Source organism: Pogona vitticeps, chromosome 1 (genome assembly GCF_051106095.1).
Source record: "Pogona vitticeps strain Pit_001003342236 chromosome 1, PviZW2.1, whole genome shotgun sequence".
Taxonomy (NCBI): domain Eukaryota; kingdom Metazoa; phylum Chordata; class Lepidosauria; order Squamata; family Agamidae; genus Pogona; species Pogona vitticeps.
The window spans coordinates 160487266-160507509 of record NC_135783.1 but is presented as its reverse complement, the minus strand read 5'-3'; the positions used below and the strand labels follow the sequence as shown (position 1 = coordinate 160507509).

Below are 20244 nucleotides of genomic sequence, written 5' to 3'. Positions count from 1 at the left end.
AGCACAGTATATTATGAGAAATCTAAGAAGAAAGTAACTTGTTTCATGAAGGCAGTTGGCAAAACCTGACAATGAAATTACTATTTCTTTTGCCTTTTTTTCTTTTTTTGCTTTCCTCTTTCTTGTTTGGAAAGGATACCCCCAGTCAATCTCCTAGGATTCCACTGACTCCAGATTTTGATGGAGTAAAAGATGAGAAACAGGTGAGTAGCGGCATTGCCTTGAGTGGGAGGTTTGAAAACAACACATGTTCTCTGTCGGTGAGTTGTGAAAGTGTCCCCATTCTCTAATTTATATCTTATGTACTACTGAGGCAGCTACGCATATAGGATTAATAAGTGCAACAGCCTGCTTGCAGTCTTGACTGTGGGTTTTCTTCAAAGTCAACCCAATTATGACACTTAAGTGTCAGTGAGCACAAGGTGAAGGATTAATAAGACTGACAGGAGGGTAGGAAGTTCACCATATCTTTTATGTGACAATGAGGCAACTAACTGCAGACCTATAGAATATGGCCTAATCTTTTTGTTTTTTTTCAACAGCCAGATGAATCTCTTGAAGAATCCCAGCCATTCAAATCAGGTAAGATTTAATTCTATACTACTCTCATAAAGGAAATGAACTCCTCCATCTAATTCAATAGCACTGTGTGCCCATGGGCTCCAAACTCTCTTAAATGAGGTTGGGCCTAGTGAATGGAACACCTAGAGTTTGGAAAGTTACTTAAAAATAATTAGGATAGTTATAATTCCAATGTCACCAAAGTAGGTAATCACTACCATAGTTACAATTTATCAAAAGTAATTGTCTCCAGTCTCTCAGAAGTGTCTGAAGCTCCTTACAAGTTACTTTAGTTACTTACCTGATTACAGGTGCATGTGATGCAAAACACACTCTTCCCCTTCTTTTCATTGCTGCTTGGCAGCTCATGAAGCCCAGCACAAGCCAATCCTTGAAATATGCAGTATTTTTTACTCCATCATTTAGTGAGAGCCTACCTTCAGAATTGCAAAAGCAACTAAAACAGATAGTTTCCTTGTTGAGGCTGGGGGAGAGGAAAGGGAGAGTCTATCAGGCTTGTTCTTTTACCAGGTTTATTCTATTCTAGTTAGCAGTGCAAGCCATACTCAAAGATATGCTGCCTATACTAAGTGTAGAATAGAATGGATGGAAGTCTCTTGCACTGGCACGATGGTTCTTGCATGGGCTGACTGTGGATCAGTCAGTAGAAGGAGGTGGTAGATGTGGGGAGGAGTTGAGTTAAAACCAGATCCAAACCCTTTTCAGTCCAGTCTCACAGTCAAAATGCCAGCACAAAGTCAGGCCAGGGTCAAGGGTAGTCCTAAGTAAATTCTAGCATGCCTAGGCTGGGAGAAATTTAGATTCAGCAAGGTCTCAAGATGGCTTAGTGTCAGTTCAGGCAGTCCTCAGACATCTTCGCTAGTATAGATTAGTTAGGATTGGGTGGGTTCCCCTGAAATAAGGAGAAAGAGTTTCTGGAGCAATTTTGTGTCTTTGTGCTAACCCTAGTGAAAAGGTTTGCCTGAAGAAGTGGATTGCAATCCACAGAAACCCACACTGAAATAAATTTGTTCATCTCAAAAGTGCCATGAGGTTTTTATTTTTGTTGTTGCTGAAACAGACAAACTCAGAAAACTGATGGAAATGGTTACTTGCTTGTTTTTTGGATTAAAAAAAATATGACCTGCATCTTCAGAACACCCATGTTCCTAGGGCTTGCATTTAATTTTTTAAAAGTATTCTTTTACTCTTGTGATAGAAGGCTGCTTATAACTGTGTTGCCATTTCTAATATTTGTGTGTGTGTTAACCTGGTAGTTCCATGCACCACATCTGACCGTCAGTGGGCATTCCCACCTGTATCTTGTCAAAGGCCTGGTTCTTTATCATTTTCCATCAAGCAAGTTTTCCTCAGTTCTGTCAGTGCCATGATCTTGAGCCAATGGTTTTGAAGAAATCTCAAGTAGCAGAGAATCAGGTAGTAGCTGAAGCAGCGTGTCTTCAAGTCCTTATAATTAACACTTTGGATCAATGTCCTAAAATCGCAAGCAGAACTGTAACAATGAGAAAAATCAAACAAAACATCTTCATCTGTAGTAACTGATACATTCCGTGGGTGGCTTGTCTTTTCTCTACAGTTACAGTGATGGCCCCTGAACAGTCTGGCCCCTGAACTCAACTGCTGGTATAACTGCTAAATACAAAGTTCAAAAGCCAAACACCGTATGCAGTGCATGTAACACAGCATAAACCTCGACATTGCTCTGCTTCAGGCAGTGGGCTGGGAAATGGGACCATGTGTTGCTTGCTGTATTGGACTTTGTTTCATAGAATAACTTACTAGCAATAGTTGGTGAGTGTGGGGTTTCAGTTTTCACCAGAGCCACAAGAATAGCCAAATCAGCAAGGAGAAACCTGACCTCTCAGGTTTTGACATTCACAACACCCACACTTATCTGAATCCTACATATGTAAAATTCTGTTTCATTTTTTGGAAAGTGGTGTACACAAACTGGCCCTAAAAGAAATGGTTAGGCATGTTTTCTCTATCTCTGAACACATTTCACATGATATGCCCTCTCTAAGTAAACTACTTCTTCTTGGTTTTGGCCAGACCGACATATTGTCAGAACCTTTTGGAACTACCTCTATTCATACAAGGTTACACTCGTGCTTACACTCGTGACAGAGCCAGTGAGGAATCACTATTTGTATTCCACTTTGTGTGCTGGCACGGGGGCATTTTGTTCCTTGTAAGAGTTTATATTTCATTCGAGTATATCATGCTGTTGGTCACTTTTGCTGTCCTGATTTCTGTTGTAGTGCTAATGAGGTAAAGACATGAATCAGTTGAAAACTTGCCTCTGCCATGATATTTCATGCAACGGCCTCTCAAAATTTCATTTCATTTCCCCACCCACAGTACTTGACATGCTTCAAAATATTTAAAAGCACAAGATAAACATTGCATGTTACTGTCTTGCCTGCATATCTTCCACACTCCTGAAGTCTTGCTCCCTTGGCATCATCCTCTAGCAGAAGCTAAACTGGCTGCTTTACAGTCCTTTCTCAAGCCCCACCCATCTGTTTCCTGGATGTCCTGTGACTGATAACCATGGACTAAAATACTTGAGACCACTAGAGCACCTGCTTTAAGAACCAGCAGATGGGCTGAAGCAGAGCCAGCGTTACTCTGGCTAACCTGATTTATAAACATATTAAAGAAAGATTGGTTACTTCTGTGGATTTGAACGTGCAATCTATCAATGGGGGTAGTTAGGTTTTCCTTGTCTAGCCACTTGTTCCTGATCCTTTTTATTATCCCTCTTTCTTGTCCATTTTAAGTAGTTATTGCTGTATAAAAGTGCATACCATGAACCACTAAATTAATTTTTTTCAAACAGGATTTTCTTAAGGAGGGAGGAGTTGCTTATCCTCCCTATAGCAGAAGTACTTCCATTGCCAAGTGAGCTGCTGATCTCAGAGTGTGCACTGAATGGCCCGCTCAATTCCTCTCTGGTCACAGATTTCTTAGGGGGAATTGCCTATCCCTTACCCCAGCAGAAAGCCCCACTTAAAATAAGCAGAGATTGTTTTCGTTTGCAGCAGTACAAGCCGGAGGGTGGATGGGGGAAATGCAGAGTACTGTGGCCATGGAGATGTTGTGCTCCACAAAAAAATGAACAGGATACCAGCTTGTTAACAGGGGGAAGTCTGTTTATAATATCTTTGCACTCTGAAAAAAAGTGTATGCAAACTAAACTGAACAACTTCTCCTCAGAGGAAGGAAGGATGAGGAAATGGCCATGAAGGCTCTTCTTACCAGAGGGAGATTGTCTGGAGATATTCGGTCCTGATAACATTTATCATCTTCTTGCCTTCTGTTGCTAGATCCCCCTTGGATATCCATGTACATCCCTGTGAGAAGCTGCCATAGAGAACTGAGAAAGAAATATGGAGAATTTTATCCCCCAAAGTACCTGAATGGCTTTGAAGGAAATATTTGGTGCAACTGGACTGTTTGGGCCGGTTCTAGGAAAAACATCATTATTTATATCAGTGGCTTTAAAAGTGATGAGGGCTGTGACAAAAATGAGAATAAGATTTTCTTTCATGGAGTTTCTTCGGTTGCAGAGAACACTGTGGTCTATGCTTGCTGGGGAAAAGAGACCCATGTTTTTGCTACCTACGCTAAAGCTGTTCATGTGATCTCCCTGATGAGGCATCCCAATCCTACTAAGAAAGATGGATTTGTGGGCAAATACTATATCTTCCAGCCCAGGGAAGCAAGGCCTGATTCCATGGATCCCTTTGGCTCTGCAATGCCTTCTCTGGAACTAGTCCTCACAGCCACAACCAGCATTCCTCAAGCCAAGGAAGCATCTTTACTGTTCACCTTTAACCGTTCAAATGCTCACATCTCTGAAAGTCTTGAGGCGGACAATCCAACAGTTGGGTTGCTGGAAACAAGTAGAAAAAGTGCAAGCATCACAGCAATTACAGGTTCGGCTAGAAAGTCAAAAAGTCTCCACTTGCTGTCCACAGCTTTGAAGGGCAGTGAAAATTCTTCTTGTACTCCAAGTCCTTCTGATAAATTAATCGGAGTCATAGACTGTGTGCACTGGAGAATGAACAAGGGAGAAATCCCAGTGGGCCTGGGTGAGTCTACCACTTCTTCCAATGTTGTTTCAGATGTTTCTTACGTAGAGTCAGGACCACTGACAGAAGCTGCTAGTCCTGTAGAAGATATGGGACATCCAAGCAGACTGTTAAGTTCTCCTTTGGGACTTCTTATGAATGATTATCAATGGATGAGGAGTAAATTAACACAGCAGGATTATCTTGCCATGGTTATGCCTTCTCTAATGATTCCTTCTAGCATGGTGACCACTGACAGAAAGAGTCCTGGATCCACAATTTATCAGAGTTTTGGAGACGTTCAACTAGCAATGCATGAAGCAATGGGCAGAGGCGTCGTTGTCTTTGGAACTACCTCGCTTTCCAGTCTGGGACACACCTGTATGGGCTTGACAAGCCAGAATGACTACCTGCTTGTTCCTGCAAAGACACAAGAAAGAGGAAAACAAGAAAGCAAGGCAAGTTGTTCTATACTCATAATCAATTATGCCAATTCATCTGATGAACGGGAAGCCAGAAATGTGTTAGTCCTAAAGAGCAATACTGAGCTCTGGGATATTGGTCCCGTTACAGAAACCTTTGTAGAGTTAACCAACCAGCCAGAAGTCCCTTTGGCTACAGCATTGCCATCCAGTGTGTTGGAAGTAGAACTGAACTTGAGACCCGGAAGCAGCTACCATGAACAGTCCAGCACTAACCCTTCTCTGAATCTAGCTTCCGAGATGCCAAGAAGAACAGACAGTGTTAACTTAGCTGCAGAAAGCATCTTTCTTTTGGATATAGCTACAAAGCAGGAGCCTTTCCTCTCCCCCAGCAAGACCACAACAATTCCATTAGTTACTGCAGAACTTGGGCTTTCCTGCTGTGTTGTCTTAAGGGTGGAAGATGAATTTTCTTTGCCAGCCCTGACCTTAAAGCCTTCCCTCTTTCATAGCACAGAGACAACTCTGTCACTCACTCTTCCTGTTCCTGAGCCTATCTCCTTCGAATTGGAACATGCCCTCTCGCCATCAATGACAGTGACCTATCCTTCCTTGTCTGTAAGACCACACCAAACCCTTCCTGTGTCTGCCATCCTTCAAAAGTCTGTCCTTTTGGAATTGGAGCCTGGAATCTTTTCAGCAAGAGAACTGGATGTTTCTTTAAATGCTGGACAAGTAGAGTCTATTCCCTTGGGACTGTGCTGTGCCGCTACTAGAACAGCAACTACTCTGCAGGAACCTTTTGAGCTGGAGGATCTTTCTCCAGCTCCTTCAGCGCTAGAGCCCAGATCTCCAGAAGACTTCCTACCAGCTGCAGAGGCTTCTTTCTTCCTCATTAATGAAGTTACTCCTTCCCTTGGATTACAGATGGCAAACACAATTAAAAATGAGATGATTCTGAGCTGTGCATGCTCACAAGACATGGCTAGCACTCCCAGACAGGAAGATCCCTCATTCATTGCTAGGCTGTCCTCTGGTTTGTATAGTAGTCATCATGCAGGTTTGGAACACCAAGAGCCCCTTAAGCAGCTGCTGCTAGGAGAAAGAGAGGACAACTGCTTTGGTGCAACGTCTAGAGAAGAGGGAGAACAAGGAGACACAGCAAAACCCTGGAACATCATATCCAAGCCTAAACTCTGCTTTTCCCTTGATAGATTTACACTGAGCTCAAATTCTGTTTTGAATCATTCTGTCCCGGAAATGCCTCTCGTATCTTTGCCAGCGATGAGTAAAAAGAAGCAATCCGCAAACATAACTCAGTATGATCTTGTTACCTCTAGCACCATCATGATTCCATTCTTGCCACAGAATGAGATGCAGACTCCAGCTCAGTTGCCTGTGCCCTTAGAAGTGAGAGAGGAGGGAAGAGCACAAATCAAAGGGGCCATAAAATCCTGGGGAGAGCTTCATAATGCTAAATGGCAATGGGGGGCCATGGAATGTATTGTTGCTGATCTTGATGCTCCAGGAACTCTCGCTGAGACATCAGTTCTGTGGGAGAACTTAGATTTACTAGATCTACAGGGACCATCTAGCTTAGACAATAAAATGGCATCCAAAGTAAGAGCACTTTTGAACTGTAGAGGTATGCTTTTCATGTTTTACTATTTAGGTATTGATTATAGTTCCTTGGAGGGTTGCATTCACTTAGCACTAGTCTAAAGGGAACAAAAGGGTGAAGGGTGAGCAAGGTGTGATAGTTTTCCCAGCATTTCTAATAGTTATAACAACTCTGTGCCTGTATACTGGAAATATATCTTTTAGAGCCTTTTCCTATGATTTGAAAGCTGCTGCAATCAGTGGATACTTGCATCAAATAATGGAACAGTTTGGTGCTATATCTGTATCAGTTTGCCTATAGCAGTGGTTCTTAACCTTGGGTTACTCAGGTGTTTTTGAACTGCAATTCCCAAAAACCCCAGCCAGCACAGCTGGTGGTGAAGGCTTCTGGGAGTTGCAGTCCAAAAACACCTGAGTAACCCAAGGTTAAGAACCACTGGCCTATAGCACCAAACTGAAGGTTTGTCTGATGTTATCCAAAAAAGACCGCATCCTATGGTGTCTCTCTGCAGGCTTAATGTGACGTGGTCTGCAGGTGATAGACCATGTAGTGGTGACCTTGCTGTTGCTTCCATTTTCTGGAGAATCAGGAGGCATCCTGAAGTCAGCCCTAGGCAGATATGTCCCAGATCTGACATTGGATTAAGGATAGCAGTAGAAATGGCAAGAAATGGTTAGGCTCTTTCTTTTCGGTGGTGTTCATGATAGCCATAGGAACGAGTTTCACTGAACACTGTGAGACAGTGTCTACACTGTGAGTCGACATTCACAGGATTGTTGAGGTGTTCAAGCAAGATACAGCTGAAATGGAGTTGCTTCTTAAACAATTATTTCACAGATTTTGATTATACTATTCTTCAGATCCATCTTTAATGACTGAATTATTCTTTTTTATATTTAACAACCAACAGTGAAAATGTGTCACAGTGAATAGAGAATGGAATGAGACTGGGTTTGAGTCCCATTTGGCCATGGAAACTCACTTGGGGATAGCAATGGCAGTATATTCCTTGAACACTACATATCTCAAAAGTCTTATTAGAGTCACTTTTAGTCAAACACAACTTGACGTCCCTGCCTCCAAAGAATAGTTTGTTTTAGTATTTGACTGTCAACAGGTTGTTCCATTTGCTAGGCGGCATGTTAAGGGGGTTAGTCCTTGACAGCCCTGCTTACCTGATCTGCAATTAAAACCACAGTGACCTGTTACATCTGCTGACAAAAGTCCTGCCATGTAAATCTTGTGGTGAATTGCCAGTAGTTCAAAAGTCAGTGCTTCCATTTCTTGTCACACACCAATTGTGTGACTTAACACATGGCAAGAACGGAATTTCTGACTACTTAACTGGTGGCAATTCGCTAATGAGAGTTATACCATTGGGTTTACATCAGTTGTAACAGGATTGTAACCATAGATTTTTAAATCTTTCTGCCTTCTGGGAGAGCTTTCTGCTTCACCATTTATCAGGGAATGCATCTTATATTGCTGAAATACACATTCAGTCTGGAGAGCTGGAACAATTTTAGGCCTTGCCATTATCAGTTATGAATGGTATGGGAGCCCTGCAATACACCTGACAGACTGTTAGAGCTCAGCATTGCAGCAGAAGATCAGCACTGACAGGTCAGCTGTTCCTTTCACTGACAAGCCCCTGAGAACCTCCAAAGAGAGCCAGGTTTCCTGTTTGGTTATTAGTTGATGACTTATATTGGTGCTGTGTGCTGTTTTCAAACCCTACACAATAGGTTAAATACAATAACAATTGTATAGTTTTACTGCATTTAACCCTATTGTATAGGGTTTGAAAACATGCTGAAAACAGGCTCCATCTCAAAATAATTGACTGTTTTATGAGAGTTTGTATTTGAAGTCGGACCAAGTCAAAAGAAACAATCTCTGTGTTCCATTTAAAATATCATTTTCAAACTCTGAATTTGGATTTTGTTCAGACTGTTATCTTTCAGATATGTGATTTGAAAACAGGGGTATTACACACATCCCAGCTATTTGTGAGTGTTCATTTTAAATTATTCGTTAAAGTTAAATCGGGTTGTCAGACCAAAATATGGGGAAGTCATATTGAGGAGAGGTTGGTTTCAGAGGGTCAGCTCCTTGCAATCTGATCAGCTCAGCTCAATTAGTTGTTGTGGGATTCTGGGCATTAGAATACAGTAGCTGTGAAATTAAGTGAACAAGTTGGGTCAAATAGCTACTGCTAGAGCTGTGTTTTCATTGACTAAAAAATTAAGTTCTATGTCATAATAACCCCTTCCTGTGACCTTATATACCATGCAAAATGAGCATCTTTAGATAATTTCTCGTGCATATTTACTTCTATTTTTGACTTTCATAGATGGGGCAAAGAGCGATGTAGGACATTAAGGGTTCTGTCCCAAATCAGTAGAAATCTTCTTTAGCCACTCCTCTGGCTTTTGAAATTTTAGCAGCCATTGCCCATACATTTTCAAGTACATGTTTTCCGTAATAAGGACAAGGATGTTCTTGAACAATAAAAGTGAGATTCTCTGGAAGTTAAATCTTGCATCCAATTATTAGGTTTTTATAAATTCATCTAAAGTTATAGCACCCATGCACTCCTAAATGAGCTGCTCAGACCTTTTGTTCAACCAAATTCTGATCTCTGTACAGCTGTTGTATAATATCTTGTGGGTAAATAGATGAGTGGCTCTTCTGAATATGAAATGCTAAGAAATGATTTCACACAAAATATGTGTAAGATGTCCAACAAGAGAAAAGATATTTTTCAACAGACTAAATCACACTGAATCAATAAGCTGATGTTGCTTCATGCCCTTTATCTCTTTTTTTTCCTCCTACAGAGTTGGGGTTTCCTTGGCTACAGGTGTATCTTCCTGTAAAAAGTTGCCATGTTATTTTGAAGAATAAAGCAGGAACTTTTTCTCCTCCCATTCTGAGCAGAAGCCAAACCAACAACTGGTGTAACTGGACCATATGGGCGGGTTCTCACAAACATATCTTGATTTATATAGAAGGGTTTGAAGGGAACTCAAATTGTGAAGAAAATCAGGACAAGATCATATTCCAAGGTGTCTCATCAAGTGTTGAAAGCAAGATAGCTTACTCTTGTAGAAACCATAACACTTTGATCTTTGCTGCACAGGCTGTAGCTGTCCATGTAGTGTTTTTGTCAAAATCTCCTTCTCAAAACCATAGTCATAAACACTTTAAAGGACGCTATTTCATATTTGAAGATTATGAAATGAAAGAACCTGTTTCAAAATCTAACAGCAGTGCTGGATTTCCCCGTAAGTCCGATATAATGCACTCAGGGCATATTTTAGACTTTCTAAAGACAAACAGAACACCCAGCAATGACAGTTGGCTACTGGTGACTACTAAAAAGAGCTGGGAGGAAAATGACAGTGCTAGAACCTCGGAAGCAGTCGTGAAACCAACTCTTAGTAACTACACACAAGTTTCTTTCATGAAATCAGAAGAAAATGTAACCTCAAATCCACTTGCTATGAAGGCGATCCATGTTGCAAACCCATCAGTTCATGATATTAGAACTGGGAATGAATCTTCTTCTGGTAATTTGAAGAAAATGCTAGGTTTAGGATCAAATAGTTTGGAGAATGAAGAAAAGCCATTTGTGCATGATCTGTCTGTACTCCCTACCTCTACACATGTGTCTCAGAAGCTCAAAATGACAACAAAATCAGCAGAATGGAAAGATCATAAAACTACGACTGAATCTGCCAGGCTTAAAAATGGCAGGTACATAACTACGCACCTAAGGACAACATACACTGAAGCTGTAAAAGCAATGTTTGGAGAAGTTCCTTTCAAGAATAGAATTACTTTTCCACAAGTCTTAATTGAAGAGCAGAGAACTCCAACTCTATCCCCTAAAAGTATTCTGGAGAAGGGGCAAAACGAGTCCTTCCAATCTTATTCTGGACTCTCCAGGAAAAATGTAGATGTGACTGAATATCAACAAAGTGTGAGACTAAAAGAAGCACTTGAAAGACAGCATATGGACAATCAGGTCTATAGACAAGAGAAGAGAAACAGTAATGAGTACATGGTAGCAGTTCTTGCAGGAAACAATAAATCTCAGCTTATTACAGAAACACCCCAAAGTTCTATAAATCAAACAAAACCTCAGCAGACCACCTTAGACTATCCTAATGTGTTGCATGATCTGTCTTTAAGAGCACTTAATCATAACCTTGTGGACACTGCTACCACTTTGAGCCCCCAAGGCATTTTCTCACGTAACCCAAAGCACAATAAAGTGGGAATGACTGTGATTCCACATCCCAACAGTTCAGTGACCAGGTACAGAGAGCAACCCCAAAGGAAATATACGAGAGCAAATCCTCCATACTCCCCTTCTGTTTCAGTGTCAAGGAATAATACTTCCCTGAATGTAGGAAATATTTCCTATGGTAAGTGTGACTAACTTCCTTTACCTTCTTTGTGGTTGATACTTGCAATGATCAAATCAGTGACAGAGTAAATTCTTGCTGATCCATGTGTATAATGAATACTTCAGGAAATCTGGATTAATTGTTTAGTAGCATAGATCTTCTGTGCACAGAGTAAGTAAATGGTGTCTGTATTTTTCTTTAGTAAGGTTAATTTCTTAATATTAAAAAGTGAAAATCTTACTGGGTACTCTAGAGTGCTTCCAAATTAATGGCTCCTAACACTGGTAATAAAATGACACCATAGAGCTGTTCTGTTCTTTCCACTTTAATGGAGGTTGCTGGGTAGGAAAAACCACAGAAGCAGCAGCAAGAAAACTAACTGAAGACAAGCCCATTTGGAAGCCTATCACACACCCCTCTATTTCTGTGGATGAGGCATGGTGACTAAATAAGTCTGCCTCATCTAGAATTGTCCATAGCTGTTTCTACTCATTCAGTCATCGGTAACTCTATGAATAATCAGTCTTATCTGGAATATTTTAAAACTTTAACTGAATTTTCACCTCATACTTCTTGCACGTCATTGTTATTTGACTCTTGTTGCTTTTACCTTCTTCCCCTGTACCCAATATTCTGTGTTGTGTGTGAGTGTGTTTTCCTGCATCTGATGAAGTTTATTCTAGATATTACACATTTCCTAGTCTCTGAAGTGCCAGAAGACTTCCTTTTGCTGCTGCTGCAACGATAAAGGGCTAATACCACACACATTTTTGTGTCCCTCTAGATGGCTTTATGTTGTATGCATAAAAACAGTCATTTTAGTCTGTCCTCACAAAGGACTTTCTTGTTTTTACATCATTTTTGCTTCAGCAGTGTGATCTTTTTTGTTATGCTTGGCTTTGGAATTAGATATGTAAAGGCCTTGTGGTGCAGCGGTTAAACTGCTGTATTGCAGCCAAAACCGTGCCACTATCAGGATTATCTCTAGAATATAAATAATGGGTTCTTTAAAATAAAATAAAAAGCAAAGTGTGCTGATTATATCCTGCTCCATAGCATTTAAAGCATTCTCTGGGTGATTTATAAGTTAATTATGCAGCATATGCATTCCCCCCCCCCCAGAGCTGTGTACCCATTTTACCGACCTCGGAAGGATAGAAGGCTGAGTCAACCTCGAGCTGGCTACCTGGGATTGAACCTCGGGCCGTGAGCACAGTTTTGGCTGCAATACAGCAGTTTAACCACTGAAAATGGGTTAAAGGAGAGCACAACCCAAAGATTCTTGTGGCACCCTAAAGACTAAAATATGTATTATTGTATAATTTGTGGCTATCTTCAAGCATTGGGTGCTGAAAATGCTATTCTAAGCTAATGATATGGTTATAAAATGCTGTTTGATTGTATGGAAATTACAATAGAACTGTCATTTTCAGGTACTTGACTGACACCTTCCCATTGTCCTTACTCCACAGAGAGAGAGTCTGTATTCAGAGATCATGAAAATGATTCTGTTCTGCTGTCCCAGCACAATCCAGGGGGTAAGGTGGTTCTCTCCCTCCTTCTGGTCCTTTTTAAAGTGCTGAGTGAACTTTTAAGGCATTTCTCAACTTACTTTGGTTCAGAGATACAGTCTTTCTTTTCAGTACTTAGGGTACTGTTGGCTTTTAATATGAAGTAATTTGTTGTTTAGTCATTTAGTCGTGTCCGGCGCTCCGTGACCCCATGGACCAGAGCACACCAGGCCCTCCTGTCTTCCAATGCCTCCTGGAGTTTGGTCAAAATATGAAGTAATAGGATGCAGGAATGTTTTCCCTATTTATACTATCCTTACTGTATTTTAGGAAATTTTGGATTTTTATAATTTTTTTTGGTGTGTGTAGATCTTCTGTTTGAAATAGTTTTGGGTATAGAACACAAAGAATGGATCCCGCCTATTGGAAGTAATCAGGAAAAAGCCCTCATAGAGTTCATTAAGAGACAGGTAGGACATCTTATAATATCATAAAGCATATTAACAATTTAAAAAATTAAATTTAAAAATATCCTTATTAATAATTTTAAAGTTAGTTGACTTTATTGTAGACTATATTATGGATATATCTGTTGTGGCTACCCAGTGGCTATAAAAAAAAACCCACAGTGGAAATTTTTCTTCCAGGTTCAAGGGAAAGTGAGACCCTTCTCAAACCAAGTAAAAGAAATCAAGTTAAAGGAAATAAAAAGAAGGAGTGAAACTAGCTTTGATAGGTATGGCAGTAAAAAGCCTTTTGACAGCAAGACATTTTGTTCATACTCTTTGAAGTCAGATGCTATTCTATATCATTTGTAAATATTAGAGATGCAAAATTTGTGAAAGTGTCCATTTTTTCTGGATGGAAAACAGGGAAAAACATGTTTTTTTTCCAAAAAAAAGAGGAAATTCACATCTCTAGTAAATATAGAAAATAGATTGCCATATTCTTACTGGTACTTCTTCCTTTTTTCTTTCCCCTCCTCTAAGAATATTTAATCCCCATCCTGTTCTGTTAATTTTAATTTGACACAATAGATCTATTAGAAATGTAATATGTTTTTAGAGAAAGGGGCACACCTATTCATCTGAATGGAAAAGATACATCTGTATTTCTCCATCTATATTTTTATGTAGACAAACAGACCCAGACCTGATGCTTATGTTTTGGTTGCATCTAACGCCAAAGAAAAAGAATGTCTCCTACTTAGTGCGTTCTCAGCTGGAAAATCTTAGCAGTACATCTATGGAATTTGGCAAGGTTCAGACAGTTTTGGTGACAGGTATGTATGCAATTGTTACATTAATTATGGTTGATGCAGACTAGCTAAGGAACTGAAAGTACAGCCTTTAATAATGAAGTAAATAATATAATGGATGTATCATTTTCACCTCAAACCACTGTTAGGCAAGAAAAATATCCACAGAATAGCTGTGTTGGTCACATAACCCAATTTCACTAACTGCTAATCAAATACAGATTTGAGCTATATTAAATCAATGAGACTGACTTCTAAAGCACGAACTGGAATGCCCATTATTCATCTTAATTGGCTATGCCAGTTAGAGCTGATGAGAGTTGCAGTTCAACACCATATGAACTGCTGGATAGCTCAGTGGTTTAGATCCACTGGCTGCAGAGCCAGAGGTTGGGAGTTTGATTCCCCCCATGGTGCCTCCTTCACAAGGGCTCAACTCGATGATGCAGAGGGTCCCTTCCAGCAATGCCATTCCAAGATAAGGTCTGTAGTGTTAAAGTGTTCCTAGCAATTTCAGCTCCAATCCAATTGATATCAATGGAGGACTGCAATCAGTGGATGGTATATGTTAATTGCTACTGTACAATCTGATCTGCATCACCATACCATATGCAACAAAAGCCTGACAGCTACTTTCCTTTTTTAAAACATTTTTATAGGGTTAGGATTAGGGATGGGGACATGGGATTAAAGAGGGGTTGAAAATCAACACAAACATTTTACAGTATTCATTCTTATCTATTACATTTCAAAGATACATAAGTTTCCGGTGTAACTAATTTATAATTCATATTCTAATTCTAAATTGATCTTTGGCTTTCAATTATCAAGTATTAATTTATATTCTATTTCTAAGCCAATCACAAAATTTATGCCAACAATCTTCATGATTAGTCTTTCTTGTTGAATCTAGCCATTCTGATAGTTTATCCATCTCCGCCATATCCAGGATTTTTGCTAATAATTCATCTTGAGATGGATTCTCCGTTTTTTTTACAATGCATAGCAAAAAAAAATCTTGCAGCTGTCAAAATATGGATAACTAAATAATTTTGCATTACGTCTATTGAATCCAGAATTATATTTAGAAGAAAAAATTCAGAGGTTACAGTTATCGGAATCTCTTAAAACTTCATGCAAAAGCATTTCAACCCTTTCCCAATATTTTTTGGGCTTTCCTACATGACCACCACATATGATAAAAAGAACCTTCTTTTTGTTTACATCTGCAACAGAGATTTGAAATTGTAACATCCATTTTGGCTAATTTTGTGGGAGTTATATACCATCTATAAAACATTATATATATATTTTTTTCTTTAAAAGCTACTGAGTATGCAAGAGAATCCAGCACTTCAGTAAAAAGATGTTCAGTTCTATGCCATGCTACCTCAAGATTGGGCAGACAGTATAAACAGTTGGGCTTATTTACATATTTTTATTCTTTAGATTTTCCCCTTTGTTTTCAGGAATTGTCTTGAAGTTATTGTTTTTAGAGCTTAACACTGCTAGGCTTTATTTTCCTCTACTTGCATCCTTATAGCTCAGGACTGTTCGTTGTCATGCTACTACTTTGGAGGGGCCAGAAATATGAGTAGTGGCATGGTGGTAATACAATGTACAGTGGAAGCCACTGATTGGCTAAGAGTGGCATGTGAATGGTAATTTAACAAAACTGTGTTGGAAGTATAGAACTGTGTTAAAGAACAATCACCCTAATTTTCCTACACCTGTTAGATGTGAATGAATGCAGTTCTGAAATTGGACTATGTGGTGATGAGGCAATCTGCCTCAATGGATATGGCACATACTTATGTAAATGTAAAGAAGATTATGAAGATCGCTCTGAGACAAAGTCAGGCACCCTGTGTATTCGTAGTCCACGATCAGGTATGTATTTTTAAAATTACAGCTCTACTTATTCTTGGGATTTTAAAGCTGTAACTTAGATATGGAAAACACTGTGTAATGGTATGCTGTCACATATGGTGATGACCAGAGAGTGGCTAGAAAGTAAAGAATCTAATGAGAAGTAATCTTTGCAGAAATAATCCTTAGGATTGGTATTTGGTAGCACAATCATTACAGCAACAGTATTATGATACTCACCCCTGGCCATTCATCCTTTTGAGATGGACTCCCACTCCACCCCCACCCCCCAAATACTGGAAATCGTTAAGATGGTGAGTCAAAGGAACCTTGAGTGCAGTGACATAAGATGTATCCAAAGCAATGTATAAAAACAATGAAGCACTAAGGGGCAGTTAATGTTTTCACCTGAACTGGAGGGTGATGATAAATGCTTCTAGCCTCTTGTGACAGGATGTCATACAGTGGGCTTGCCACATGAGTCAGCCCACTTGTGCGGAACGTTTCCTCACCATCTCCAATTAGGCGATAGTTCTGTTGTCTTGGCAATTGTGTGGTGACAATGAAGAGCATTCAAGTGTGCAGGAGCAGGAAGAGAGAAGAGTGGAACTGGACAAAAAAAGGAAGCCTGTCAGAGACTGAGGAGCAGCCAAATATATTTCCTGGGCATACAGAGTACGGCTTTCCTCTCTTTGCCAGCCTAGTAGGTCTTCCACCTGCAGTATCATATTTATTGCATCACCTTTTCCCAAGCTGTGTTCTGCCCCTCCCAGCATTGATACTTCCTCACTGAATTCAGTAACACCATGTGACATTCACACTCTTGGCAGTTTATACGCTTAAATTTGGCCCACAGCAAACCCAGGATTGCATAACCTGAATGGTGGTCTCTTTTTTTAGGGGTTGCCAAAATGCCACTTGAGATCATGTCGTGGAACTGTTAAAACTTCTTTTTACTCCCTCTGATTTGCAGGAGTGGGTTACTACTAATGTCAGGAATTGTCATACTGATAGTTATAAATATAAATAATCTATATGAGGTATTGAAAATCAAGCTTCTGCATTAAAATTTATTGAGAAGATACAAATGACAACCATGGGAAGAAGAGAGGAAATATCCAGGAAACAAACAAAAAGTATAAAACAGATAGGCATTGCAATGTTGGTGGTGAAGGAGGGGAATTTATCAGTTCAATAGGTCATTCTATAGCTCAACGTATCTGAATCAATGTTCATATGAGGCAATGTGCATGCAATTAAGAAATGCATGTTTCAAAGATTTTAGAGTCACCTTAGAGCTTTTGACATCCTTAAAGCATGAATGTATGGTTCTTGATAGGTTCTTGATTTCTTCCCAAATGGAGCCTATTATCATTGGGTAAGAAGAGCCATTGGGTAAGAAGAGATTATTAAAACTCTATGTGAAAAGTTGGTGTTCTTGCCCAAGAAATGGAGAAAGCAGACCCACTGTGGATGAAATTTGGATTTTCTGATGTGTAATAGCTTTCCATTCTTTAGGTGCCTACATCCATAAATGTGGGAACCGCTGCATCTCTTTGTAGCCACAAGATAGAGCTCTAAAACTAAAAAATTCCCACACATAAACATAGCAGTTGTGGGGGAAACCTCAATTCATATACGTAACTCTCTCCAAGAACAGGTATTCAATGTGTAAGCCTGGTTCTTCAGGTCATATTTGTTTCCAGTTTGTTGCTTGATCTAGCCAGATTTCAAGAACCAGAAGCAGAAGGACTTTCATTGTCCTTCCCCCCCAAAACACGGAAAATAAATTGTTATCATGTCCCATCTCTGTCTGATTGTTGAATCTGTTTTCTAACTTGTCTAGTTAGAATTAATCATTACCAGTACTGGTTTCCAAATGCCATTAAATCTGCTAGTTGTCTGGAAAGCTTGTCACAGAAAAGGCAATTTATATTCTAATATATATTTACTGAACAGCACTGATGTTGGAGCAATGTCCATAGCTATTTTAAAGGATAAACATTTGGTCAACAATAACCAGAGTTGCCCAACGGCTTTTAAACATGCACAGCAAATGCATAATGTAGCTTGAGGTATGCAAAAGCTGGCCTTTACCTCCTAGGGAATATTCTCTTTTTCCACCCTTGAGGTTCCAGCTTCTTACAGGAAATGTTAGCCTCTCAGCTGACCTGTGTTTTAGGGGTTGTGAATGCAAACTGGAAGAATAAGAACTCATCTAAGCACATATGTTTCCATTGCTTTCTGTGGGACACCCCCCCCCCAATCTCCCTCTGCACACGGAAGTGGTCTGCTTGCTGGCCGTAGGCTGCACATTCAGGTGTGCACATTCAAGAAGGTTCCCATTCTTAAGCTGCCTGCTACCTTGCACAAGAGTTTGTCCATTTAGCCACTGGGTGTTCCTCCTGAAAAGTATGTTTTACAGAAGAAGAGTTTGAAATAATTGTCCATGTCAGCAAAATGATGCTCCTTGCACTGGCAATTTACCGTGGCAGCCTCCTAAGCTGTCAGAGTGAGATTAGGCCTTTCCAGTTGTACCGTGGCCCCTCAAAGCCTTTGATGTAGTTATGCTTCTGCTCATATCACCCAAGAGTATAAAAGTGAGGTTGGTTATGCTGTTTAAAAAGCAGTCACAGTAGGTTTTTCACACTCATAGGGTGAGATCAGGTTTATAATTTCCAAGCTAGATAACCTATGCAGGCATGCATGCCAAGAAATCTGTAATGTTGATTTAGCCATCACTTTTACCTCTCTCCCCATCCTCCAGACGGGCTATCCTATTTTTGGTGGCACAAGTATTCTACTGGTGGCATGCACCACTAGAATACAACTGTCTTGTAAGTTCATGAGTTATTTTCTTTTGTAACAAAAACAAAACAGTGTTCAAAATTTTTCCAAGCAGAAGAAGGGAGGTGGCTGGTAGCACATGGGCCCTAGCTGACCAACAACCTCTACAAGTTGTTTTGAAACAGAAATACTGTATATAAACATCCCAGCTGAGAAATATCCAGCAGAAAAGCCGAACTTGATTTTTAGTACTCATCCAGGAAGAAGAAAGATAATATCTGAACTGAATGTGAATTGGGAGGGCCTTGATTCTAATGCAAGAATGATATGTTAGAATCCCCAGCTTGTTCTGGAGTCTGTTGATCATTCTGCTTTGAAGAGGACACCATTTTCAATGTGGAAGGCCTTCAGGTTGAAATGAGTTGAACAGTACTCTTTTTTCCCTTATCTACAGGCCTGGGCTCCTTGTACAGCTACACAGAGATTCTTGTAGGAACTACTGTTTTTTTCATCTCTGCCCTTGTAGTGATAATCAGTGTGCTGTGTACAATCATAAAGAAAAGACACACTAAGAAGGGCTTCCACTTTCAAGAGGCTGCTTCCCCTGGAACGCCGGATGCATCAGAGCTGCAACAGACAACCTTTGATCAAAACAACATCCATCATCTCCTCACTCTAGATCCTACCCAGTTAAAACTCAGAGCCAAAGCACCAGAATGGCCTTTAGAAGTGAGAACTGTTACCAGTGAAACATACAGAGTATCTATTGAGCAATCTGACTACTTATAAAAAAAATTTGCAATACTAAATTGCACTCCTTTTTTTCCCTTTAATATAAAGTTCTTTTCATCTATTGTGGATACACAGACGGAGCTTTTTTTTCCCCATAGGAGTTGTTGCAGAAATATTTTATGGTGCTGTTTTCTTTGTCAGGTTTCATTCTGTAGCTTAATGAAAATTTAACTGTTGTAATATAGTTTTGACTACTGTACTGTCTGGCTTTACACAGATATAAAAACAGGATTGAATCTAGCGACTGTCAGTGGTTATTAACAAAGATGGCATCATGCTCTTTATGGAAATGTAGACCTTGGTTGATATTCAGGTGGGATGCATGGGTAATTAAGAAGACAGGGTCAGAGTCAAAGTAGGTGTTATGAGGGAAGCTGGGCTGCCCCCAAGAATAGCCAGCCTGAGTCTCTTCTTTCCAGGAGTCTGTAGTCCTCCAGATGTTGTGAGTCCATGGCCACAGAGGCCTTCTCCTTTTTCAAGATACTGTCAAGGAGCTGTGGGAATATTGTTGTTGCTATTAACTTAGTAGCAGCTGACTTCGGCTCAGTGATTCAAAAGCACCAGAAGCTGTCATCCAGGGTTGAACAACTGGCACCCTCCAGACAGTTTTGACCTACAGTTCTCATCAGTCGATGAAGGATGATGGGAGTTGCACTTCCAAAATATCTGGAAGGCTACGGTTGGCCATCCTGCCTCTCCTCCATAAGCATCCTCCACAGCTCAAAGACTTGTGTGCATGTTCAGAACTTCCTTTCTCCACAGTTGATTTACCTGGCTGTTAATGACTAAATGTGTGCACTCAGCTGCCTCCACGGAACAAGCATTGTCGGTTGAATGTTTGGTTCTAAATTCTGAGGGGAATTAACACAAATACTGAAGGATTCCAGTGAGGCCGTTTGTTTCTTGACATG

General features: G+C 40.1%; 1 protein-coding gene across 1 annotated transcript; it reads left to right on the top strand.

The window, feature by feature from the left end:
* Positions 1 to 238: 238 nt before the first annotated feature.
* LOC110077512 (uncharacterized) lies at positions 239 to 19573 on the top strand. Its single transcript, XM_073003913.2, has 9 exons — positions 239 to 260; positions 543 to 582; positions 9542 to 11134; positions 12589 to 12654; positions 12997 to 13097; positions 13275 to 13363; positions 13764 to 13909; positions 15623 to 15775; positions 18996 to 19573. Exons 3-9 carry the CDS (start codon positions 9943 to 9945, stop codon positions 19328 to 19330), a joined length of 2082 nt encoding a protein of 693 aa, XP_072860014.2. The 5' UTR covers positions 239 to 260; positions 543 to 582; positions 9542 to 9942; the 3' UTR covers positions 19331 to 19573.
* Positions 19574 to 20244: the final 671 nt, after the last annotated feature.

What these genes read in the sequence shown, in the direction of transcription:
- LOC110077512 (XM_073003913.2), top strand. Translation starts at nt 9,943, where the DNA reads ATGAAAGAACCTGTTTCAAAATCTAACAGCAGTGCTGGATTTCCCCGT. An exon ending in AGTGAAACTAGCTTTGATAG is followed by an intron (nt 13,364 to 13,763) that starts GTATGGCAGTAA and finishes ATTTTTATGTAG; the next exon opens with ACAAACAGACCCAGACCTGA. An exon ending in TCAGACAGTTTTGGTGACAG is followed by an intron (nt 13,910 to 15,622) that starts GTATGTATGCAA and finishes TACACCTGTTAG; the next exon opens with ATGTGAATGAATGCAGTTCT.